General features: G+C 35.7%; 1 protein-coding gene across 2 annotated transcripts in view; it reads right to left on the reverse strand.

The window, feature by feature from the left end:
- USH2A (usherin) overlaps positions 1–26870 on the reverse strand; it is a 502972-nt gene that overhangs the window by 217195 nt on the left and 258907 nt on the right. For both annotated transcript variants that reach the window (XM_087963894.1, XM_087963886.1), the window contains exons 37-38: positions 24321–24483; positions 5390–5569 (exon numbers count right to left, since the gene is read on the reverse strand). In XM_087963894.1, the coding sequence (XP_087820020.1) occupies positions 5390–5569; positions 24321–24483 (343 nt within the window). The remainder of the gene's footprint in view (positions 1–5389; positions 5570–24320; positions 24484–26870) is intronic.

The raw sequence follows: 26870 nt of genomic DNA on the forward strand, positions 1-26870 counted from the left end.
TTCTTCTCCACTACTATACAGTGATACTATACTTCAGACAGCTTTCTTGATACAAATAAACCACTGAAAACAGTACAAACTGAACTTAATTATTACACAATGCTTTGTTTTTCTTTTGTGCACAAAAGAATTTCACATACATCGATTACAATCCTATATATTAAAATAGTACTACTGTCTCAAGGATATTATATCCTGTCTCAAGCTCTAGTATAGTATACTAGCTCGATACCTGTGCTTTGCTATGAAACTATGCGATGAGCTTAGTTTTTGGGGAGGAAAATAAGGAGAAAAAAAATCTGCCTCTGCCTACCAGCATCCATCAGTATTCATCTGGCTAGCATCCTGTCAGTGTGTGAGAGAGCTGACGGCTGTTTGGTAGTTGTATTTGCTGTGTAAGCAAGAAGGAGACAGCAAAGAACCTGGGGTGGCTTAGCTCAACTGTTTTGTACTAAAGCTGCTTGGTGCTGTAAAACTAAAACTGAAACTCCTCTCCTCTGCTTGTGTTTTGCATTTGGAACATATTTCTTTTCAGGTGGAGAGGGGGAGTAGAAGTCCTGAGCATCAGAGTGTGTTAATAATAATATATGTTGGTATAATTGGTATAATTGGCTAAATCTAAGATAGACCACTTCAAGAAAAATTGTAGCCAAGGGCTACCTAAGTAGAGATAATGAAAAGTACCGCTGACGATATACTTGAAGAAGAAAGGATCTTACAGACAGTCACAAAAATATGGTTTTATTTTAACTGTTTTCCCCATGCTACCCCCCCTTCCCTTACCCTTCCCTCTCCTCCCTCATTTGCCCTTCTCTCTTTCCCTCTTGGCCTCTGCCAAGGCCTGTTTGCTTTTTTTCCCTGTATATAATTTGTAGATGTGTTGTTTTTAATGGTAAAATTAATAAAGTTTTTCTTAAAAAATAAATAAATAATAATATATGAAATACTTATGCTCTGATGGTCATTTCAAAAAATCCTTTTTTAGTGAGCACCTAGAAGCCAAGAGGAACATACATGCCAAATTTCAAGTTTGTAGGCTTTATAGTTCTGGAGATTTTGTGATGATGTGTGACTGGTATTTTATATATTTATATATTTAAGGCTAAAAGAATGAATGCAGATTCATCTAATAATGTCATGTATGGAATCACATTTGAAGTTGATTCTCTTTGTTATATGTTTTTATTTTTTATTTTATTTGTTTAAAAAATTATTTATTTTGATTTGTCAATCGCTTATAAGATAATAGGTATAAGTATATACATAGTTATGAATACATGAAATGGGTACATATAAGAAAAATAAAAGAAACAATAGGACAAGGATGGTAGGAACATTGGTGCACTTATGCACGCCCCCTACAGACCTCTTAGGAAAGGGATGAGGTCAATAGTAGACAGTCTAAGGTTAAATTTTGGGAGTTTGGGGAAGAAACCACAGAGTCAGGTAGAGTATTCCAGACATTGACCACTCTGTTGCTGAAGTCGTATTTCCTGCAATCAAGTTTGGTGTGGTTAACCTTGAGTTTGTATCTATTGTGTGCTCTTGTGTTGTTATGGTTGAAGCTGAAGTATTCATTGACAGGTAAATCATTGCAATGTATGATTTTATATACCATACTTAGATCAGACCGAAGACGACGTAATTCAAGGTTTTCTAGGTCTAGAATTTCAAGTCTGGTGGCATAAGGTATCTTACAACAAGTAGAGGAGTGGAGAACTCTTCTTGTGAACTATTTCTGGACTTTCTCAACTGTTCTAATATCAGATACATAACGTGGGTTCCAGACTGATGAGCTGTATTCGAGTATTGGTCTAGCAAATGTTTTGTATGCTCTAGTTAGTAGTGTGATATTACCAGAGAAAAAGCTACATAGGATTAGGTTAACAACTTTTAATGCCTTTTTGGCTATGTAGTTACAGTGGGCTCTAGCACTTATATCATTAGAGATGAGTATTCCAAGGTGCTTTACAGAGCTTGGATCATCAACAAGATCTTGACTATTCAGCTTGTATTTTATTTTCTGATTTTTTATTTTTTTGCCAATATGTAAGACAGAGCATTTATTTGTTGAGATTTGAAGTTGCCATTTGTTTGACCATTCTGATACATAGTCAAGATCTATTTGAAGGGTAGCAGTATTATCTGTGGTACTGAACAGCTTTACATCATCAGCGAAGAGATCGCAGTTGCTCTTAATATGATCACAGACGTTATTTATGTAGAGTATGAAAAGAGTTGGTCCTAGAACACTGCCTTGGGGGACACCACTATTGACAGGTACAGAATTTTGACCATTTGTTGTCTGTTTGACAGGAATGCTTCTATCCAGTTATGCAGCTGTCCAGAGATACCATAAGATTTTAGTTTTAGGAGTAGTTTGTTGTATACCACTGAATCAAAGGCTTTACAGAAGTCTATGTAGATTGCGTCTATTGTTTTGTCCTGATCGAGTTGTGTAGTCCATATGTTTTTTGCAGTGTAAGAGTTGCAGATTACAGGATAGTTTTTTTCTGAAACCAAATTGTTTATTGGAAAGAAGGTTGTTTGTCTCTAAGTGGAGGATAATGGATTGGTTAATGATTCCATGACTTTACAGGTGACGCAGCATAAGGAGATTGGTCTGTAATTTTCAACTAGGCTGGGATGTCCCTTTTGAAGATGGGGATGACCATGGCTTGTGACCATAGGTTAGGCAAGGAGCTGGTCCTGAAAGATTTTTCAAAGATTATGCTTAGAGGTTCTGCTATGGCAGTGGATAGCTTTTTTAAGAAGTAGGCACATATTCCGTCCGGTCCAATAGATAGAGATGGTTTTAGATTGTGTAGTGCTTTTTCAACATTGTCTTCTGTAAAATCGATATGTATTAGATCATTGTAGTTTTCTGTGGTTCGGCTAGGAAATACTGGGCATGATCCATTGCTGTTTACAAATACTGAGCCAAAGAATGTGTTAAAGATGTTGGCTTTAACGGAGTCGTCATTGCAGTCTTTACCATTAGGTCCTATCAGGGGTGGGATGGACCTTGAATCTTTTAGTTTGTTGTTTACAAAATTGTAAAAAGTGCAGGTGGAATTGGTGTGCAGAAGGTTTTCCTCTGTTTAATGTGATAATTGGTGCATTCAGTCTTTATCTGGTGGAATAAATTTTTGTATCGGCTTTTGAAATTGGCAACGTGACCAGATTTGTTTTTCCGCCAGTGATCTCTATTTGGATTGAAGTTTCCTTATTGTTATGGGTAATTTTTTTTTCTTTTGGGGGAGGGGGAGTTGTTGTTGGTACATATAGTTTGATGACTCTTTTGACTTCAAGTAAAAATATGTTGTAATGGTCTTCAACAGTATTGCACCCAGTGAATAGAGATTGCCAATCAAGGGATGAGAGATTGTTGTCTATAAGATCATAGTTGCCTTTTTTGAAGTTATAATTGGGGATTACACCATTGTGATGATTTTTGTGTGGGCGTATGTTGAGACAAAAGTCAATCATATTGTGGTCACTGTTGGAAAAGGGTTCTTTAGTTTGTATTCTGTAAATTAAATTCAAACTATTGCAGAAGATGAGATCGAGGCAGTTGTTAAGTCTAGTATTGTTGGTTACTAGTTGTTCCAGTCCCAGATTTGTAACAGCATTGTAGAAGGTTGCACGTATGGGTTCAGTTGTACATTCATTTAAGGTCCAGTTAATATGAGGTAGATTGAAGTCAACAAGAAAAAGCGTGTGGGCAGGATGCTGCCCATGTTAGTAGTGAATTTAGCTTGTTTACATGTTTGATGTCATAATCAGGTGCTCTGTAACATAGTAAGAATCAAAATGTGATATTTAAGAATAGTTCACAGATGATGGTCTCAGAAAGAGCAAGCTCCTGGGTAACTTGGATGTTTTTTAGATGTAAGGACTTTTTATAGAAGATAGCAACACCACCTCTTCTACGAATTTCATGATCCGATCGGTAAACATGATAGTCTCTTACTGTGGTAATGGAGTCAGGGAAAGATGCATTGAGCCATGTTTCACAGACAAATATGATGTTGAATTTAGCCATATTTAGTAAGAGGAAAAATTCAGGAATTTTATTCACAAGGCTTCTTGCATTGAGTAGCTTGCATTTAAGGCCAGCAGTAGTTGGAATTGAGGTAGTTAGGGGCGTGCGTGCCTAGTCTTGGGTGATGGTGGATTGGTTGAGATAGGGTGGTGGTTGAAGGTTAAAGCTGAGTTGTGGGTTGTGTGACTTACTTTTGATACAGTCAGCACGGTAGTCAATGTACAGGTACTTCTCTCCGTTGTCTAGATGTTTTTTGAGTTCAGTGCAGAGTACATGGGAGCGGGCACATTGCTGTATGGTTAGGTCAGGGCGAGGTTCTTATGGTTGGTGTTGCTTTTGGCAAGTGAATTTATTGTATAAATGAATTTACATTTGCTTGATTCATTTTTGCAAATGACCCTGCAGAAGCGTGGGGCCAAAGAGCCATTTCTGTTTTTGAACTCTCGGCCAATGTGGGAAATGTCAAGTATTTCATCAGGGGAGATGCTTGATGCTTGATAATCACTGATGATGTTTCAGACAGTTGTGATGTCATCATTGTCATTGATGTCCTCTAGACCAAATAAGATGGCGTTTGGACGTTTCCGTTCACATTCAACAGCTTCTCTGATGAGGATTGGGATATCATTATTTGTCTGGTTTATGTTTTTTTGTGGATTGGGTTGTGGTTGTTGGGTAGAGATGTGGTTTGTAGCTATTGGATGTTCAGGTTTTTGCGTTGTGTGTGTTTTTTTAAAAGGTTGGATAATCTTTCTTTTAAAGCGTCCAGGGATGCTACTATGGTGTTAAGGGATGTTATTTGTGTTTCTATGGTATCAACTCTTTCAAACAGATCCAGTTTGGGTCTGCATGATTTGCAGAGATATGGAAACTCATTGGATGATTCTAGGTATTGAATCATTTGCTCGGGTAATCCCAAGCAGTCATGATGAGCGTATTTGTTACATAGAGAACATTTGATGGAATTTTCATTATCCTTTAGAGTTTTATAGCATTTAAGGCATGTGCAGGAGTCTTGTAGTTCATTGGTTCTGAATTACTGTACAATAAAGTAGCATCCATGACTATTTTGGAGAATACTGCATTATATCGGAAGTAAGAGGCAGGTTTCCATGACATATTAATCTATGCTAATCTCCTAGAGTTAACTGTGAAAATTTATTCTAAGCATCAGCACAACTGTTGATGAATGTATAGTTCTGTTTCTCTCTGTTCTACCTCCAGGCTGTTTAGTGTCCTCTAGAGGCAATTGATAGCACAGGTCTACTCCATGTACTTTTGAATAGCAGTTGAAATGATCATCAAGAAAGGGCATATACAATGTGACTGTTTTATTGTACTTACCACCAGCAGGCAGAGCAATTTCTACAGGAACACTGATCACATAACCTTGGCTATTAGAAGCATTCACTTCCACTGTGTAGTTGGAAAATGGAATTAGTCCTCCAATGGACACCCAGACATTTGCTTCTTTGCCGATATGTAAAAGTTGTGTGCAATTTAAAATACTGTAATTGCCATTAGCTGAAAGAGAAAGAAGGAAACCGTGAAATCTTCAAACTGTTATAACTTGAATATTTCTGAAGATAATAGGTTTATTCTAGTAAAGCCAGGACATTGAGTGAGTTGAAAAATTACATGATTATTGTTTGATGTTTTAGTCACCAAAACCCAATATCAATACTATTGAGAAGCTTAAGGTAGAAGGAGACCAGGATTTCTCAACTGTGCACCTGTAATTTTAAGAATGTGGTGTGGGTGCTTTCACAAAATAGCTGCCATGGAAGAGAGGGATCACCAGTTAGTCTCCTTAACCCCCCATTTCCTACTGAACTACCCCTTTATCTTTCCACTATGCTAATTACTTTTGGGGTTTTCTTTCCAAGCAGTTAATGGAAGCCACCCACATTTCTTTAATTTTTAAGCAAACGAATTCAATTTGGAATTTTGGAAATAAAAAGTGCTGGAGGATGGTGATAGACACCAATGTAACCATTTGCTATTTCTTCTTTTTTGAACAAATACTCAGGCACAAATAACATTAGCCTGACACTTTGATCAGGAATAATACATTGGCTTAGAAACTGCAAGAAATAAATATTAGATGGATCAGAGTCTAATTATTTGTGTCCTTCCGTTACTGACTACATTAAAGGGAATGTCTTCCAGATTTGCTAAGGCATTCAGATACCTACAATATTTCACTATAAAATCAAAATAAGTCAGGAAATGGGTTATTCCAATTTTTCCTTTCATCCCACCAAGTTAAATGATTGATATCATTGCCATAATTATTATCCTTGCTTAACCAGTTCTTCTTAGTTCTTAGAAGAACTAAGATAGTTGTACATTGCTTTTCTCGAACCTCTTTCATTGTTTTTCTTGAACCTCCTCCAATTTCTCTTGTACATGTGAAAAACTTTCTTGTATTCCATGTTAAAGTGTTGAAGAATTCAAACTAGGTTCCATACATGGCATGATAAAAAACTCTGAACTCTCTGTTTCTGTTGCTGGTAGCTTTCAGGACTCATACCTTGAGATATTTAGGTAAAGGTTCCCCTCACACATACATGCTCGTCATTTCTGGCTCTAGCGGGCAATGCTCATCTCCGTTTCAAAGCTGAAGAGCCAGCACTGTCTGAGGACATCTCCGTGGTCATGTGGCTGGCATGACTAAATGCTGAAGGTGCACGGAATGCTGTTACCTTCCCACCACAGTGGTCCCTATGCTTCTACTTGCATTTTTACATGCTTTCAAACTGCTAAGTTGGCAGAAGCTGGGACAAGTAACGGGAGCTCACTCCATTATGTGGTGCTAGGGATTCAAACCACCAAACTGCCGACCTTTCTGATCGACAAGCTCAGCATCTTAGCCACTGAGCCACTGTGAATAGGCAACAGGGTTTAAACATAGGGAAATCAAAGAATTGGGGGAGACTGTTACCAAATGATGTTCAAAGGATTAACACCCAGATCCTGAAAGAGACTGAGAGAACTGGCTTCTTGAGAAAAGAAGACAACAATTTCTGGTTGTTTACAGACAAAACAACCGAAAAGACAAAGAGCTTCTCTGTTTAGGGTGGAGATGGGGGATGGGAGTCTTGTTTTCATAGTTTTAATGTATTTCTTTCCTGTTTTGTATTTTATAATTTTTCTATTTCTATCTGAAAAACTTGTTCAGCTACTTAATTTTTAACATGAGAAGTTTGACAGTAGAACCAACATTCTAGAGATGGGGCAGGGGTATCTTCTGCTAGAGATTGCTAGATGAGGTGGCTTTTACCCGTAGCTCTTCTCTATCCCATACATTTGCTTGTGCAATCTGGGCATTTCTGTCTGTCTGTCTGTCTGTCTGTGTGTTAAATCATGATAAAACAACTAAAATGGCACTTTAAAAATGCACAGGGTAAAAGTTACCTATTAACAAAAGAAAAAATAAATAAATAATAAATAAATTCTGATAGATTTTAAACTGCAACTAGGCATCACCTTTTTTCAGTGTGTGAAAAGCATTGACTCAGTTGAAGGGTCTATCCTTCCAATACAAAGTATTTATTTATTTGTTTATTTGTTTGTTTATTTATGATTGTAAGCCTGCCAAAATTATCCTGTGATATGATCAACAATGAATAAATGTATGATGGATGGTCAATAAATTTTATAAATAAATAAAATAACTTGGGGTCACTGTATTTTTCTAACTATCCATTATTAATCTTAGCACAAACAGTAAATCAAATCATTGCTTAATCTACTATTAAGCAACTTTTGTTAAAGTGCAGTGAATGCATTATCCATGTCACTTTGGGATAGCTCTCTGCATGATGTACGTACATACTTCTTTGCACATGAATGTGAAGCAAAATACGAAAATGTGCTAAACATCTAAAACTATTACTCATAAGCATAACAGTTTCATCCATTTCTTTCCGTAAAATACGTTTTATTTTCCTTTATATTTGCCATGTATAAAACCCATTTCCACCTACATAACAAATATTCGTTTTTATATTTCAAAATGCTACTGAGAAAAAAAAAGCTTCAAGCTAAGCAACACTTTATTCTGTTGCCTCGATAACAACATTAATACACAGTAATTATATAATTAGTTGTAACATTAAGTTCTAGTTATAGCGGCATGATTGCTTGGCAATTATGAGAAGTATATAATTATTCAATAATTATGAGAAGTATGTAATTACATAACCGGTTTATTCAGCTGCCCCCCCCTCCAACGAACTTGCATATTTATAATGAGTTTGGTGATGCAGAAGTTCAAATTGCTCGCTAAGTCAAATTTAAACAAAGGAGATGGTGGCAGGTCTCCTAACAAAAATTATAGGCAGAACAAAGGTTCCTCATCCAAGCAGCTTACAGTTCTGGCAACTAAAGTATTAGGGAAATTTCTTTTCCCCTTTAAAAATTCAAGTTCTCACATTACTCATGCTGGAAGTGACACAGTATGCCATTTTGCCACTTTTCACTGCATAAACCTGACTTTCAGTGGGCTGGAAAATGCAGCCACATTGGTTCAGCCTGAAAGAAAGTGTGATACTGATAAGCATTTCATATAAGTGAGTGGTGCATTCATTTTTTCATTTTTTTCATATGTCTCCTCTTCTACTTGACCCACAATCCTAAATTCTACACATTGGCATCAGGATCATGCTCTTGCCTATAAGGGCAATAATTTAAGATATTGGTAAATTTCAAGTGTTCTTGTTACCTTCCTCCATAATACTTTATACCAAGACAATATAGAGTTTGTTTTATCCTTCCCTTCCTTGTCATATATTTTAATCAACAGAATAAATAGTTTATCAACTCCGTTCAACAAAGACACTTTGAACTAGCCAATGACATCTTCAGGGACCTGACTAATAGGGAGATGACATAATAATATTTATGTTGCTATTTTTAGTCATGCAAGCCCTTCAATTCTACAGAATAAAAGACATTCATTCTTACAGCTTGTTCGCAGTGATAATCTCTTGAATGAAGTAGGATGGTGTTTGGTATCTGCCAAGTTCCATCTTTAAAAAGGAGTTCTGAACATTGAAAAGGAAGAAATGGCTTACCACTTTAGCTAAAAAATTTCTGACGAAATTAGAAAGAGGCATAGGAGCATGATGAGGATTTATTACTTTAAAAAAAGGAAAGCTATCTATGGTCTCTGTGCCAAAAGGTGATCCAGTCTGTCACAAATGTTAAGCATGAAAAAGTTAGGACACAGTATTGATTCCCCTTGATCTTTGTCACTTTTTCTTAATTACAGAATCATTTTAACCCTTCTGAAAACCTTTTGGAAAAAAATCAGCCCATCAGACTGAGGTTATTCTTTCAAAATGAAGTCCAAGATACCCTTTGGGCTGGCTACTCCCTTTGACAGCCTAGGCCAACCTCCCATTGTGCTCACTAAGATCAGGTTGTGCAAGTAGCACTAATAAACTGACAAGTAAATGCCACTGAGAGCAATCAAGCAAGAAGATGAAGGCAGATTTTCCATTCCTTCTACTGCTTATTACCTGTGTATCAAGCAATTCCTTCTTTCTTTAAAAAAAATACTTTTATCTCATAGACTCATAGTTCCTGCTGAGAAGAGGGAGGTGAAAAATAAATGACCTCTTGACTCAAGTATATTTAGGGGCTTGTTCTACACAAAGAGATTCACAAAGGAGATATATTATAGTCCTGAAAAGTCTGCAGGCTATCATATCCCCTGCTGTGTGAGTAAAGGAGGGAAGCACACAAGTCATAGATAGCTATGAAATACTTGTGCCAGGGTTTCTTTTTAAAAGAACTAACACTAATCTGTAGTTTTTAAAAAATATAATTCCAAGCACAGTTTTAGCTGCCTTTTTAGAAAAAGCATGAACTTGCATCGACAGTAATTGGCAGATGGGACTTGGGTGAAAAAGGATCAATAGAGGTTAAATGCAATAAATTAGGAGATTAAAATATTTTACACAGAAAGATGGCACATGAACAGCTACTCTATTTAAAGATTAAAAATAGCACAAATGACCAAATAGCTTTGATAGCTTTAAATATAAACATCATTTTAACAGGTAAATTTGTTCTTTTTCATAAATAAAAATCTTGTTTTGGACTGCTGACAGAAGAACAGTTTTGCTTTCATAAGAAATCACCTTACATCGCATAATAATCAAATACTAGGTGGATGATTTCATCAAATTAAAAGAGCGCTTCCATTTCCAAGTGTAAATATGAGGTAGATTTTTAAAGATGATGAATAGAATTGGAATTTTAAGAAATAACCAATCCTAAATTAGTTGAAGCACAGACATGTTACTGAAAAAGGTCTGCCTTGATCTCTACAACCTACTCTGTTTTTGAATCCTGGGTTCAAAAGTAGGCTCCCTTCACATCAAAGCTTTTCTTTTTTTAGCCATAAACATTGAAAAGGAGATGCTTTTCATCTAGTTTAAGGATTACTGAAAGTTCAGCCTTCCTGAGGAATACTTGAAGAATCACAGTTCATAAATGCCCATCTGATTATTGCTTTAGATAATCTGGCCCATGTACTGGAGAATTCCATGTCTTACCTTGAAATGCCTCTTTCCAATTTTTTTACACACATATGCCATATTGGCTGTAAAAATATCCAGCAGTATATCCAATTGTAAAGTAAGCTGCTATAGGGCTTGCTATATGCTATCAGTGACTAAAGATGGAAGTATAAGGAAATGATTTGGGGAAAAAGCTCCAAGCAGCTGGTTATTTTTATTTTTTTCTTCAGTATCCATGTACCATATGTCTAACATTCTTACAGACTGGTAGGCTAAATTATTTCTGTTCTGGGGCCATCATCCTGTGGGATTCACTAGACTGAAATAACATAAATGGGTATCCTTTTCTATTCCTCTTATAATCATTGTCACAAGAATTTAAATGCCTCATATATTCCTGTAATTTTTCTCTCTGCAGGCTCTACTATTTTGACCTTTTCAATATTCTGTAATTTGACTGGCTGGCCATTTCAGATTCTTTCCTTTTTACAGCCTTATTAACTTATAGGAAAGAGGTGAAATGGGTGACCAGTCAGAATACATAATATTAGAGAGGTCAAGTAGTACAGTAGAGTGCTAAGCAGACAAGCAATGCCACCTATTAGGCATTAGCAGTCCAATTTCCTCTTCTTGTTGCAAAGACTGTTAACAAGAATAAAAGATGACATAGCATCAAGTCATTCATGGCAAAGACAGTAATTGAAAATGAAATAAAAATAAACCAAATCCATCCCTTTCTCTTTTCTGTTCACTAATTGGTCTCATCTGCTCATAAAAGAAATTCTTAAATGGCAGTAGCCATCCAATTAGCTGAACTTACAGCAATCTCATTCTTCCCATTGGTCTCAACTTATCTTAGCAACATGCAACATTGCTAAAGAATATATATGGAAAGACAATTAGAAAATAAATAACAAATGTAGCTTTGTTAACTGGGATGGGGAATATAAATCCATATCCATATGACAGTAATGTATTTATTAGGCTACATTGAGGCCATAGTATAAAGTTAGAGATTCTAGTTTTTTAAAAAAAATTATTAATGAGAGAAGGTGGCAGTTAAACAAAAGCAAAAATAAAAACACCCTCCTGGCTGGTTGGCAAGCCATGAATCTGCATTTTGTTAAAGTCATGATTCAGCATGGAAGAAGAGCAGAGATATTTTAAATTACACTACTCAAGTTCTCTAATGGTTTTGTTTTTTTTACCTAATTTGAATCTGCCATCTATTCACCCATTCCATTTAGATGGCAATGAAATGCAAATTATAAGTTTGTTTTGAACATTTGCTGTTTTCAGAGGTGGGGGGGAGGGAGGGAATATTAAGGAAATGGCCTGAAACTGTTTAGAAACAGGAACATGCCTTTCTTCTGCCATATTCTTTATTGAATAAGAGGTAATGTAACTATGTTTTAGAAAACTGTCAACATCTATATCTATCTATAGTTCAAATGTACATTTGTATAGAGACAAGTCTTTACTCGTGTTTTGAATATTTTCCTCATGCAAGATATTTCTTACAAAAATACTCATACTGACGATATCTTCAGCTATTCATTCCAGTTGCTGAAATACTCACAGTGAGGTAATTGGGTTAATCGGTAATATTTTCTTTTTCAGGTTCAACACCTATAGAATAATGACTTGCAGGACCACATGTCCCGTGTCTGCAAGTTTAAGGTCTCTGACAGAAATTGTGTGTGCTCAGTTCAGATGAACTGAAGCTGACCAGCTGCTGGCCAACCCTTCTCTTAAGCCTAGCAAAAAGTGGGAAAGTAACTGAAACTGACAGATATAGAAAAAGTGGTATTATCTTTTGCAAATGATACTGTTTTCTTCTTGTTGGAAGCCTAGGGGAAACTTGGTGTCAAGCACTATATTTTAATGGTGTTGAAATAAGTGGGGGAAATGCTTCTTTTATACCAGCCTAGCTAATGATGTTGTAAGTAGTCTGGGAATGAAGTAAAGCAGAGGTGATATTCAGCAGGTTCTGACCAGTTCTGGACAAATTTTGAGTAGTTCAGAAAAGTGGCAAATACCACCCCTGACTGGAGATTTTACAGTATCCTTCCCCGCCACGTCCACAGAACCAGTAGTAAGCAAATTTGAATCCCACCACTGAAGTAAAAGTAACATCTTAGGATAAAGGAGGTAATGTGTGCTTATCAAGGAATGATTGTACTGTAGTTGTAGTTGCTAAGCAAAACTTAGGACTTGACATTGTCAAAGAAGGACATGAGGGGACTTCCATTAATTTCAGAGCAAAATTAATAGCTGTTATCCACTTAAGGTAGAAGTGATGTAATCTTTTGACTTAAAGTTGTTTTGCCAATGCTGATAGTGCAGAATCCCCATATAATGTCTCAAATTATGTGGAGTTATGCTTCTTGCCATACCTGAGAATTTTTGTGAATTTTCTTGAAGTATCTAGGAACATTGTGGTTGTTGAAAGTGGACATTCATTTTAAATAGCATTAATTTTCCTAATTCATTATTGCACAATTATTCATGTATTAACATTTATTGGCTGCCCAACTTCCTCATTTAATGATGAATCCAGACTGACAGCTCTTTCTTCCCATTTATGTTGATATGACCCTACTATTATAGTCCTTTTATTTGTGTGATTTGCATGACATCTTTCAAAACCAACTTTTCTCAGGATAGCTTATAATAGATTAAAACTATAAAAGCAGTCTGACTTTAAATATTTCCAACATGTGAATAAAACAACTGTGCTGTCCCAGGCAATCTATGGGAATTGGATAGTTACCGTGTTGCCGGCGTATAAGACGACCCGGCGTATAAGACGACCCACCACCACCACCAGAAACGCCCTCCAGAAATCCCCAGGGCTGCAGCGGCAGGGCGGAGTGCCAGGGGCCGTGGGAAGAGCAGGAAGGCTGCAGCCTCGGGCGGAGCGAGGCGAGCGGGATGAAGCGGAAGCGACGCAGGGGATCCGGGAAGCCAGAGGCGCCTTCGCTGCGTCCAACAAGCATCCGAAAGCCGGCAGGATGGATATACGCGCATAAGACGACCCCCACTTGGAGGCATGTTTTTCGGGGCAAAAAAGTCGTCTTATATGCCGGCAAATACGGTACTTAGGAATTATGAGCTGTCCCCTTAAGGGAATGCACCATGGTAAATGTAGTTAAAGGTATCCTGGGAAATGTAATCCATATCACGTGACCACATCTGTAATCCTGATTGGTCACTAAATTGACCCTAGATGGGTTGGGGAGTTTTTCCTCACTTTGCTTGAACTCACTAACTCATGGCAGCTGCTTTCTATCGCTAAGAGATGGGTTAGGAGATAACCATCTTTTACTACAAGGCAGATATACAAAGGATTGGTCATTAAAGAAGAACTTCATCACAAATGTGAGTTATGAGGATACCTGATGAGCCAATAAATGTACTTCGTTATAGACGTCTTGTTGAGTTTATCCCTCTGCATTTGCACAGTTTAAAATCCACCTCTGTGCAGAAGACAGAAAAACAACAGCAGTGGATTAATTCCAGTGCCTGTCAAAATAGCTAATATGAAAAGCCAATGAAATCATAGCTGGGTAGGGCTTTCCAGAGACTATTAGCTATTCTTTTGCTAGAAACCACTCTCAGCATTAGAAAATGGAAGTTCCAGTCAGTTATCTTGTTATATTATTTTGCAATTAATGAAGCCATATCTGATCTGAATCTTTAACATGTTACACCGGTTTCTCACTCTGTCTCTGCTCTGCCAAAGAACATAGGAAACCTGTCCTCTAATTCTCCACTTCTTTTTGCTATGAGTGCTTTTCAATAAAATAAATAAATAAATAAAGTAAATAAAATATCTACTGATTCCCTTTACAACATCCCTGATTTTAATTACTATTTTTACATCATTCAATTACTATTTTTACCGGTCAATTTTCTTTATCCCATGTTAAGAACAAAGGGGCTATTTGAGGAATGGGCTCCAATTGTGTCAACCTGTCCCATCATATCCAGAATAGGCATGTCTGGGTCCCATTTATTAAAAAAGTATCATCTGGCAAAAGCTAGGTAGACAGCCTTTTCTTTCTAGTGTCCACTTTTTGGATCATTACCCCCATAAAGATTAGATTAGTCCCAGTCCTGGCAGCCTTTTATATACCTTTGAAGATGTCATTATGCTACTGGCCATGGAGGACAGGATATATGAAGGAGTCTGTGGAAGATGGTTGTATTGAGGGATTAGATAGTTTTTAATTTAGCTAATATTTGGGGTGAGGGGTTATGGTTAGTTTATTTCTATTTTATATTTTTAATTGCTGTTTACCATCCAGAATCATGATGTTGATATGAATGGCCTTATACATTGAAATCAATAAATAAAATAACTCAACCTTCTATATTTTACAGGGCTATTATAAAGGATAAAATTAAAGTTGTTTTAAGATACTGGAGAAAAAGCAGTATATAAATTTCATAAATAAAATTAAAATGGCTTATATTATGGAATAAATTATTTTCTATGGATGGTTTAAATTAGTTTTCCAATACATTGCAGTGACTGAGATTGAATGATCCTTGTCATCTCTTTCAATTACAATTCCATGTTTTTGCCAACTTTGGATAAGAATATGAGTTAGATATTATTATTAGATCACAATCTCTAAATTCTATGTTCTAAAATTAATTAACTATTGCAATACAGTATTCTTAAAGTGGGTTAACTACTGGGGTCTTAACAGAAGATGCTAGTCATGTTCATTGTAAATGTTCTAGTTTGCTCTTCATGAACTGAATTATCAATGCTTCTTCTTCTTCTTTATTTCTTTTTGAAATAAAAATAAGTTTCTCCGAAATCCTGATTCTTTAGCCAGCTGCTTAGCCAAATACTTCTCTAGTTGCAGGAATTTAATTGTTTCTCAGAGTCACAAGGTAAAGAAAGTAAAATTGTATCTTTTAATTGAACAACCAGAACACATAAATAGCATTAAATTTTGCCTCTGTTCTTCTTTGACCCAAATGAGAACTAAAATTATTTCCAAAAACTACATGGATCTAATAAATGTCTAGTGATTAAGTAAGAACAACTTACTTAATATTCTGGATCACCATTTACCACCAAAAACTTTATGGAATTACTTACAGTCCAGTCTATTAATTGAAGCATACCATTCTCTTTTCAATATATTCACATCAGATTGTGTTTAATCTGTATGTTGAAAGAGTATAATCCACATAACTTTAAGACTTCAGTAAACTTTAGAAGACTTACAAACTTGCACAGAGGGCAGGCACACATTTCCTAGCATGCAAAATATTTCATTAAGAAAATTAAAATGATTTATTCTGCTTCTGCAAGAACGAAGGTGGAGCTAAGCCTATAGAAGGCAGTGAAGCAGATCCATCTGGCCTCTGTAAATCCTTCTTAATCATGTTTTAAATATTTCACATAAAAGATCTTTACTAACTTTTAGTAACAAAGATTAAACTACATAAAGTAGAAAAATTCTATTACAACCATTATTACTTATATTAAACAGGCCCATTAATATAATTTCTTTATTCACCGGGAAAAAAAAGTGTGCTAGTATATCTTTCCATATAATAAAAAGATTCCAGAATAATCAACTATGGGCTTTCTATTCTCTGCCTCTTTTGTGTATTTGACTGGCGTTCAGAATTATTGTAAATAAAAATATTCAGATCTCCAGGGACAATGCAGAAAAAAAAGATTAGTTGAGCAAAACAAAGGAAAAAGTCTTTAAATCCATAATTAAATATCTAAGCTGATTGTTGTCACTTGCACTTTCATTGATTCCAACTGTAAGCAGTGACTCCAGAATATAAAAAGTGGAATGGGATTGATTTTACAATAACATAATAAACTCATTTTTGAGCAATAATGAATTGGTATCACTTTGTCCATTTGATCACAGACCATGGGGGGGGGGGGTATATTGAACAAATTAAACCCTATAAATCATTTAATAAATACTGATAATGTCAACATTCACTGCAGTCAGTTAAAATGATGTACAAAAATTGGATGTCTACATTTGTTATTCAGTATGGTCCTGGCTTTGCCACTTGAACATGAAAGTGATTTCAGATATTACATGCTTTTGAATAAAAATAATACAACAATGTTGTCCAGTAAAATTCAGTGACTTAAGAGTCAGCATCACTGAATCAGTCATGTTAACTCTCTATTTGTAAATTGATCTACTGTCTACCTTATTTGAGGGCTAAGTAAACTATATGTCTAGATTAAATAATTAAAAATATCTACCACAGCATAAAAGTCTATATCAGTGCCCAATAATAAGCTTTTCTTCTGAAAAACTTTCAGAGCAAGAAAAATTGCTTAAAACTGTAGCCTTGTTTTAATCTCTATTTTAAGAATCTAATAATAGGGAGCACTCTCATTTAGACATACAGTCTTAGAAATAAAAAAAAGTAATTTCTTCAACTCAGATTTGCATGCAGATTTCTTGGATAGGCTTAATATCCAGATGCTAGTATGAACATCATTTTCAAAGACAACTACTTAAAAAAAAGATTTATGTACATTAACCATCTTACTGCTAATTATATTTATACAAATTTCTTACTGCTCCTGGGAACATCATTTTGTAACATCATTTTGAATAACCATTCAGGAAAAAAACCATATAAGATCAAATTAAGTGCCACAATTCATAGAGTAAATCAATAGTACGGTTGATACTAATATTTAGTAATATGTCTTGAAACAAAAATGTTATTATGCATATCATATGTATTTCATACAAAGCATAATGACACATAAATTTTGCTTCACTCATTCTCAATATACCGTATCTTCAAGATGCAGGGAGGGATTTTTTAATTGGCCATTTTTCATATATGCAACTCCCATCTGGAATTATAAGTGATTTAGTCTAGCAAAAAGCTGAGCCAACTGACATAACACTGTTTCCTCCCTTCGCAACTCTTGTGCTTCACTTGTTAGATCAGAAAAGAAGCACATTTGTCTCCTCTACTGGTGTATTTTTTCAAAAAGTCTTGGCTTAGACACATTTTACAAATATTGTATTTTGCAATCTTAGCTATAATGGACTAATTTGTTGAATGTATAAGAATATATATTCATACATTTCAAACATTTTCTTCAGTGGCACTACTATTAACTTATTGCTTATTGTTTGGTCAAATTATTTTCCAAAGCACCAAATGGTAGGACAAGAAACAATGGCTAAAAACTAACCAAGGAGAGAAGCAACTTAGAATTAAGGAGAACTTTCCTAATGGTGAGAGCAAGTAACCAATGGAACAGCTTTGCCTTCAGAAGTTGTGGATGCTCCAGTACTAGAGGCTTTCAAAAAGAAATTGGACAACCATTTGTGGTAGAGGGTTTCCTGCTTGAGCAGGAGCGTGGACTAGAAGACCTCCAAGGTCCCTTCCAACTCTGTTATTCTGTTGATCTGTTATGCTTGTTCTTCACTGCTACAAAAATCTTTGCCATGTTCAAAGTATGAACAAACTGTGGAATTACATGAAACAATTGCACCACTACCTCAAAGTCCACTAGGTAACATTGATAATTATTACTTAGTTTTGTTCATGGGTCTAATATTGCTTTGTATAGTTAGCTATAACTAAGGTTCAAGGAAAATATTTTTTAAAAAAAAATTGGGCCCTTCGCTTTTGCTATTTTATTATTCATCTATATATATATAAAGTGAAATATCACTCTGCATCATCACAAAATCTCCAGAACCATAAAGCCTACAAACTTGAAATTTGGCACCTATGTTTCTCTTGGCTTCTAGGTGCTCACTAAAAAAGGATTTTTTCAAATGACCATCCGAGCATTAGTATTTCATATATTATTATTAACACGCTCTGATTCTAAGGAGTTCTACTCCCCCTCCCCACCTGAAAAGAAATCTGTTCCAAATGCAAAACAGAAGCAGGGGAGAGGAGTTTCAGTTTCATAGCATCAAGCAGCTTTAGTACAGAACAGTTGAGCTAAGCCATGCCCAGGCTTCTTGCTCTCTCCTTCTTGCTCGCACAGCAAATACTGCTTCAGTTTCCAAACAGCCCTCAACTCTCTGACACACTGACCAGACGCTAGCCAGATGAATACCAATGGATGCTGGTAGGCAGAGGTAGATTCCCCCCTCCCTTATTTTTGTCCCAATCACATAGTTTCATAGTGAAGCATGTGTGTGTGTGTGTGTGTGTGTGTGTATGTGTGTGTGTACTCTATAAGAAGGTAAGTCTTTAATTTTATTGGAAATAAAAACACGAATGAAAATGAATAAATGTGTCTGAGGATAATGTTCAGGAACAAATCTGGGTTGGTCAGAGTTTTCTCTTCTGAGCTTTCAGACTTTGGCTAGAAAGAAGAGCTCTGAGATCCCACACAACTCAGAAGACAAAACTTTTGGTCCCAGTGACCAGTCCAGATTGGAAATGAATGCAACCTTTTTCGAGGGGTTTTAGTTGTCATCTGACATATATTTACATGAAGCAGAGAATTATATCATGTGGCTTGCCAATAGAAACATGAACATGTTTTTCACTTGCAAATTCACAAATAGTGGGATAACTGATATATAACAAGGAAGTGTTATAACACATTCCTAGTTGTCCTCCAATTGTATGCACATAAGAAGACACACAAAATTTGGTTATGGACATGTCCTTTTACCATGGATTATTTTCACAGAAAGTAGTGCTGAAGAGCAGCTATAATGAGAAGAGATAAATCAAGAAAATTGCAGTTAGGTGTGTGTGAAAAGTTCCTTAAAAACAACAGGTGAACAGGTTAATATATAAGAGACAATGCATGGTGTGACATATGAACACAACACAAGCAAGAATGGATTCTAAACACAGAGATAAATGGAAAAGTATAGTGAATAGTGTTGCTGTAAATTAATTTGGAAATGGCTCCTTTGAAAGTCAAATTAGTATTGTGGTTAAAGAGACTCTAGATTAGAAATTGATTTACCACAAGTTCTAGTAGAGTTTGGGCTCAAGACTAGCTGAGTGACTTTAGACCAGTTACTTTCAACCCAACAAAGAAGGAAATAACGAGCTACTTCTGAAAAATTTGCCAAGAAACATCACCAGGATTTAAGATTATTTTGAAGGTATACAAAAAAACCCATTTCTCTTACTTATTGCATGGCTTTTTAATATTTACTTCCTTCTGCACTTCACATAATATGCATGTATGGAGAAAGTTTTAAAAGGCAGAATAATTTCTGACCACCTCAGAAATTAAATAAAGTGAGCATTAATCCTGCCAAAAATGGCATGATTTTCTCATATCCCTGAAAAACATTATATCACAATCAAACATTAAAACCCTCAAAATATTGGAAAAGTATCAATCATTTGAAACTAAATGTACAGATGAATCAGGCACTCTTGTAATTTTTTTTCAAAGATTAAATGCACAGACTTTTGATTAATTCAAACATTACATGTTGAAATATTTGCCCTTTTTGAGATCTACAACTTATTTTTCTGGTGGATATAATTCACAAAGTAAAAGGAGGTGTATAATTAAGAGATAGTTGTTGTCCCTCTGGTTTTTCTTATTATTTTTGGTCTCCAAAAGTCAAATTAAAGTGACATAATGTCATGGAACAAGAAAAAAATATGAAAATGCTTGTGGACTGCAAGGATATATCATATGCCCCTTTCCCTTTACAATACCTAGTTTTGGAGCCTGATTTGGTGTTTATGTAATTGCATCGCTCATTCATCCTCTAAACACATTTTTCTGAATGCCAGATCAAAACAGCTGAAACTTTTCAAGTTAAGTCATGAATATGAGCAACAACAACAGCCTGCCACTATGTTACATAATTTTATGTGATCTGTTCACTCTTAATTTTTAAATCTAATGTCTGAAGCTTGCTTTATCGTTTAGTTTCTTATATTAGCAGCTTTGAATTCCCACTAGGGGGCAGCTAACCTGAATGGGAAAAGCCATCTTTTTTATTTCATCTATTTTTGGGGGTACAAATTAAATTTCAGTGCAATTTAACTTAAACATTTTATTGATGCCTTTTAACCAGACAGTGCATATATGGATGAAATACAGTTGTTTATTATGTCAAGAAAATGTCCAATTAACTACCAGACAATTCAGTAAGCTCTGTGTAAATCTACAGAGGAGATGGTGTCAAAAGTAAGTTTGCTGAATTAATGTTTAATTTCTTTCTTGCATAAAAATTAACTACCCGCCCCAACATCCTGCATAATTGTCAACCACAATAGCTATTTAGAATCTGTAAGGGACACTGCATTGAAATGACTATTATCTATCTATCTATCTATCTATCTATCTATCTATCTATCTATCTATCTATCTATCTATCTATCTATCTATCTATCTATCTAGCGTTGCCAAACAAAGATTCTATCCATCTATTAAAATAAAGATTCATCCATCTATTAAAATACTGAAGTTTGCAGATAATACAACAGTGATTGGTCTCATTCAAGACAACGACAAATCCGCATACAGACAGGAGGCTATACAACTTGCCTCGTGGTGTAACCGGAACAATCTGGAACTGAACACACTCAAAACTGTAGAAATGGTGGTAAACTTTAGAAGAAACCTTCCCATACTACCACCTCTTACAATACTAGACAACACCGTATCAACAGTAGAGACCTTCAAATTTCTAGGTTCTACTATATCACATGACCTAAAATGGACACCTAACATCAAAAATATCATCAAAAAAGCATAACAAAGAATGTCCTTCCTGTGCCAACTCAAATTGCTCAAACTGTCCAAGGAGCTGCTGATCCAGTTCTACAGAGGAATGATTGAGTCTGTCATCTGCACCTCTATAACTAACTGGTTTGGTTCTGCAACCCAACAGGATAGACATAGACATCAGAGAGTAATTAGGACTGCAGACAAAACAATTACTACCAACCTGCCTTCAATCGAGGACCTGTATACTGCACAAGTCAAAAAGAGGGCTGTGAAAATATTTACAGACCCCTCACATCCCGGACATAAATTATTTCAACTCCTTCCCTCATAATGACACTATAGAACACTGCACACCAGAACTAGACACAAGAACAGTTTTCCCCGAAAGCCATCACTCTGCTGAACAAATAATTCCCTCAACACTGTTCAACTGTTTACAAATTCTGCACTACTATTACTGTTAATCTTCTCATCACTTCTTATCACCCCTCCCTTCCCATTTGTGACTGTATGACCATAACTTTCTCCCTTGTATCATTATGATTTATATTGACTGTTTCCTAGTATGATTTGATTGCTTATTGTACCCTATGACTATCATTAAATGTTGTACCTGATGATTCTTGACTCTTGACGAATGTATCTTTTCTTTTATGTACACCGAGTACATATGCACCCAAATTCTATTCTATTCTATTCTATTCTATTCTATTCTATTCTATTCTATTCTATTCTATTCTATTCTATTCTATTCTAGCATGGGAGAAAAAAAATGAGAACATTTCTCTTGGAATCCATTTCTCAAATAAGTTCTCCCCGATCCTCTTTACTCACAGACCTGAAGCAACAGAGGAGTTTCCCAAGTCAAAACTTGTCTCTGCTTCCAATGGACTTGTTTTGCTTTTGGCAATTAACCAACCGAAATGTTATCAGGGAAGAGCCCATCTCATTTATAAGCCCATGTGCCCCCCCCCACAGCCTGTACACTAAAATATGCAGGCACTGTGTGCTTTATTACCAGCAAGAGATAAATGGGTGGTTTTCGTTGCTGAAGAATATATAATGGTTAAAAAGTCACTTTTTTCCTCCAGCTCTACATAAATCACACAACTAGTCAATATTTAATAATGCTTGCCTTGGTCTGGAGTCCCTTGATCACCCCTGTCATGTGTAATAGCTCCCTCTCCGATATCTTTGACATAAAAGCCCAGCTTTACTGCAATACTAACATGTAGAAGGTCATTACGGATCGACATTTACCTTAATCTGTGACTGCCAACCATGAACCGATAAATTCCAGCAAATTCCACTGGGAGAAATCAGTAAACTTCTCAGTGGAAAGAACTGAAGGAAAATTCTGCCGAGAACAGAATACATTTTCTACAAGGGCTGATCTGCAAATAGGTTGTGACTTTTGAAAGTTCGCTTGCCACACAGCTTTGCAACATTTAATATAGTTTTGATGGTCTGAGAGGTGGGGTGACAACCAGGAATGACATGGCTTAGAAGAGGATTTTTTTTCCAGAGGGGGAAAAAAATGCAAAATTAAACACAAAGGGGAATATCATTTCTGAATTATTCACCCTGCTCCCTTGGTGGAAATGACTTAGCTGTCACAAGCCCTACCAAAATGTTGGTTCTCTATCCATCCCCTCATCATTCTCTCATCTTATAATCCTACAAGTATTTTACAGAAGAACCATCCAACCCATCACCTTATAAAAGACAGGAAGAATATTATTTTTCCAAAACAAGATCCCCCTCCTGAAAAACAGATTTATTTTCATGAAATCAATGTATATTTTTTTCCAAATATTATTCACTATTTTTCATTGTGGCTGCCATCCCCACTCCCCCAAATTATTATTATTATTATTATTATTATTATTATTATTATTATTATTATTATTATTATTATTATTATTATTATTATTATTATTATTATTATTATTATTATTATTTTGAAGTATTGACAAGGATAAAATATAGCATAGTTTCTGGTGACCACAAGGAAAAAAAATCTTAGGGTTAGGGCTAATCTTGGGTGGGGAGAGAATAAAACAAATAATGGCAACTCTCAATCCAACAATCTGTCATAAAATAATTATTCCTCTGAAATTACTCAGTAAAATAATAGTGGCAAAATAAGAAATAGTTTTTGTGGAAGCTGGAACAGATCTACTAAATTCAGTCTTCCTACCTGATATTCAAAGTGGTAAAACTTTGTTACAGAGGTAAAATAAAAATATTTTTTAAACAAAATGACTCACACATTTTAGCCAAATAATTTAACCAAAGTAATCTGAAAGAAAAAAAATATGTGAAAATTCTAGATGTAATATCTTATTGTTAGTACTTTGCTATGTAAAAATTAATAAATAATAAAATAAATAATAATCATGACAAAAGATGTTGAGCATCATAAAAAACACCAGTGCAAAAGAATTAATCTAAGCAACAAACTGTAGAGTTAGAAGCAAATTTCCTTTATGGAGAATTAATTTATTCATGGCACTATGCAGGATTAAATAAGAACATATTACTATGATATAATTGTAAGTTGCTCAGAATTGTTAATGGGTCAGATGGCCTTAAAAATTAAATTAAATAAATAAATATAATCGAGACACAGATATAATTTGAATAGATCCATTATAGTCAATTTAACCTAGTCGTGTGTATGTTAAGCTCTTTTTTCTATGGATGGATATAATTCAACACAGTAATACATTGATTACTAAACCATTCCACTAGAAAGGTGATTTCTCCCTAGGTAGATTGGTGATGGTATACTTGTAAGTATGAACCAACTTTTGTGAATCATTGCTGAAGACCAAACATCATATTTTCAAGTTCCATCAAAATCAATGTTTTCAGGTTTTTTTTTTTAACTTTAAACAATTCCATTGCTTTTGTGTTTCTATGCTATAAATTGAAGCAATATCAGATTCATGTCTTAATAAAACATATATTCTGTAAACATCTTAAGGAGCAACTAAAACTTCAGCTCTCCAGTAATGTATCAAAATGGAAATACCTTTGTCAGTGTAAAAGATTCCAGTGAAAAGTACAGCATACATTATTTGCCCATTGGGTTCATTCAGAGGAAACCATTTCACTTTAACTTCTTTGGTTCCACCATTAATTACAAATAGTTCAATGTTTCCTTTAGGTACATCTTCAGTTGTACGAACTTTTACCTGTAATAAAAGAGAGAAGAAAGAGAATATTATGTTGTAATCTATCAGTGCTTCACCTATCACATATGTTTTCTTCCACTCTCTTTGCTACATCTAATGTAAATTTCTATATCTAAATACATTGCTAAGAAAGATATTACACTTACCTTTGAACACAAGCAAACATATTAAAACTATCCAAATAATAAAATTATGTGAGATGGACAGGAAACCTATTACAATATTTTCTTTGTTCTTCTGGAATATGGAAGTGGAATGAATATTAAAAATATCAATTATCATTATTATCACTATTTCCTACTGAACATTTCAAAATACTACCCATCTTCTGAGACAAAAACTGGGAATATTTGTTGTGCATCTATTTACATTAGTTTTCAGGCCCATAGCCAGCTACCATTTTTGCAGTTCTGTAGAGTCTTTCCATATAACCATAGAAGAATGCTACCTAAGCAGAGGTCCATAAGAATGATTCTGACAAGAAACAGATACTAGACATCATTTATAAGCATTTTCTGAGATGTCTTTGTTTTGTTCTGCTGACTATTTGCCTTGGTTTAAAGTCCTGGGTCTGCCTTACCTTTGGGTTCCAGTCCAGCTCTTCTTGCTAATTCTCCTGGAAACATCTGATTTTCTATATTAATTAAAGTGTTCACATGTATACACTGTAACTTCAGAATTACAGTTCCAATAGATCTGGAAGGATGTCTTGTATATTTATTACAAGTTTCTACATCCATCCTCAAATGATTTATTAGTCTGCTTAGGTAAATAACAGGGGCCTCCTAGCTTCATTCATAAAAAAGCAAAACCTTACATTCAAGCACTGGAATGGGGAAGAATAGCTTGTATGATGACCCAGGGCGTGGCACAAAGGCAACACAGTCACATAAGAAAAGTCCCTTTAATACTTCCAACTTTGCCCCCAATGTCTAGTTACCCTTGGCTGGAGAAAAACTCTCCCAAGAACAGTCTTTAAATGAAGGAAATTCAGTCCAAAAAACAAAGTACATATAAACTATAAATAAAAATCCACACAAACCACGCTGCAGCAATTAAGTGGACAGGGCAGGATAAGGAATTGCAGAATTCAAAGGCCAACAAAACACACACAGTTGGGAAGAAGCCAGGAACCCAGATAAGCCTTGACCATAAAAGATAACTCACGATTTGCTTCTCATGAGTTGCTGTGCGCAAATTCTCTTTTTAAATACTGTGTTCCCAGCTGCAGATAATGAAGGGAATCAGGGTCCTTTCGTCCCCCGTAAGCCATGCAACTCGTGTTGCTTCCTTCTCCGTTCCTCCCTGTGTACCCTAGGATGAAGAGGGGGTGGGCCTGGATCTTCCTCTGAATTCCCTCTGCCTTGCTCTACCTCTCCCCTGCTCTGCCCAGCTGGACTTTACCTTTCCCCAGTTTCTTCCACAGCAACCGGAGCCACACTTCCACTCCCTGTCAGTTGCTCGGCCTCCCCCTCGGAATCAGATTCCAACAGGGGCATGACAGCTTGTTTCTCAGATTTTCCTGGTTGCTTTGTGGAAGATGAGGTCCAGTATTCTCCACACCATTAGCACAGATTTGTGCAACTTGCACATGTAGGAATGAATCTGATAATTTAGGCTATTGGTAAGAACAGAGTAGAAGGGAATCATAGGGCTGGATGGGACCTTGAAGGTCTTCTAATCCAATCTGCTGTCCAAGTCAAGAGATCTTAAAGCATCCTGGACAAATGGTTGTTCAATCTTTTTTTGAAAACCTCCAGCGATGGAGCAGCCACAACTCCAGGAGGCAAGCCATTCCACTGATTAATTATTCTCCCTGTTAGTAAATTTCTTTTTAATTCCAGATTGGATCTCTCTTTAATGAGCTTCCACCCATTGCTTCTTGTTTGGCCCTCAGGTACTTTGGAGAATAAGTTGACCCTCTCTTCTCAATGACATTCTATCAAGTACTAGAAGACAGCTATTGGCCTAATTCCCAAAGACATTCGTTGTACAGTGTAGCCTCCAAACCCTTTATCATTTTGTTACTCTTCTCTGCACTCTTTCTAGGACTTCAGCATCTTTATTTTATCATGGCAACCAGAACTGGACACATTTATTCCAAGTATGGCCTCACCAGTGCAGTACAGAGTGGTACCATTACTTCTTGTGATCTTGATGCTATCTCTCTGTTGATGCAGCCTACAACTGCATTTACTTTTTTTGACAGCTACCACATACTGCTGGTTCATATTTAAGTGGTTGTCTACTAGGACTCCTTGATCCTTCTCACAGTTGCTGCTGTTGAGCCAGGTACCAGCAATTTTATACCTGTACATTTGGTTTTTTTTTTGCCTAAATGTAAAATCTTATTTTTGTCACCACTGAATTTTATTTTGTTAGATAGG

The sequence above is a fragment of the Notechis scutatus genome, chromosome 1 (assembly GCF_049901735.1).
Source record: "Notechis scutatus isolate UNSWTSFEM ecotype Mainland chromosome 1, rNotScu1.2, whole genome shotgun sequence".
Classification (NCBI taxonomy): domain Eukaryota; kingdom Metazoa; phylum Chordata; class Lepidosauria; order Squamata; family Elapidae; genus Notechis; species Notechis scutatus.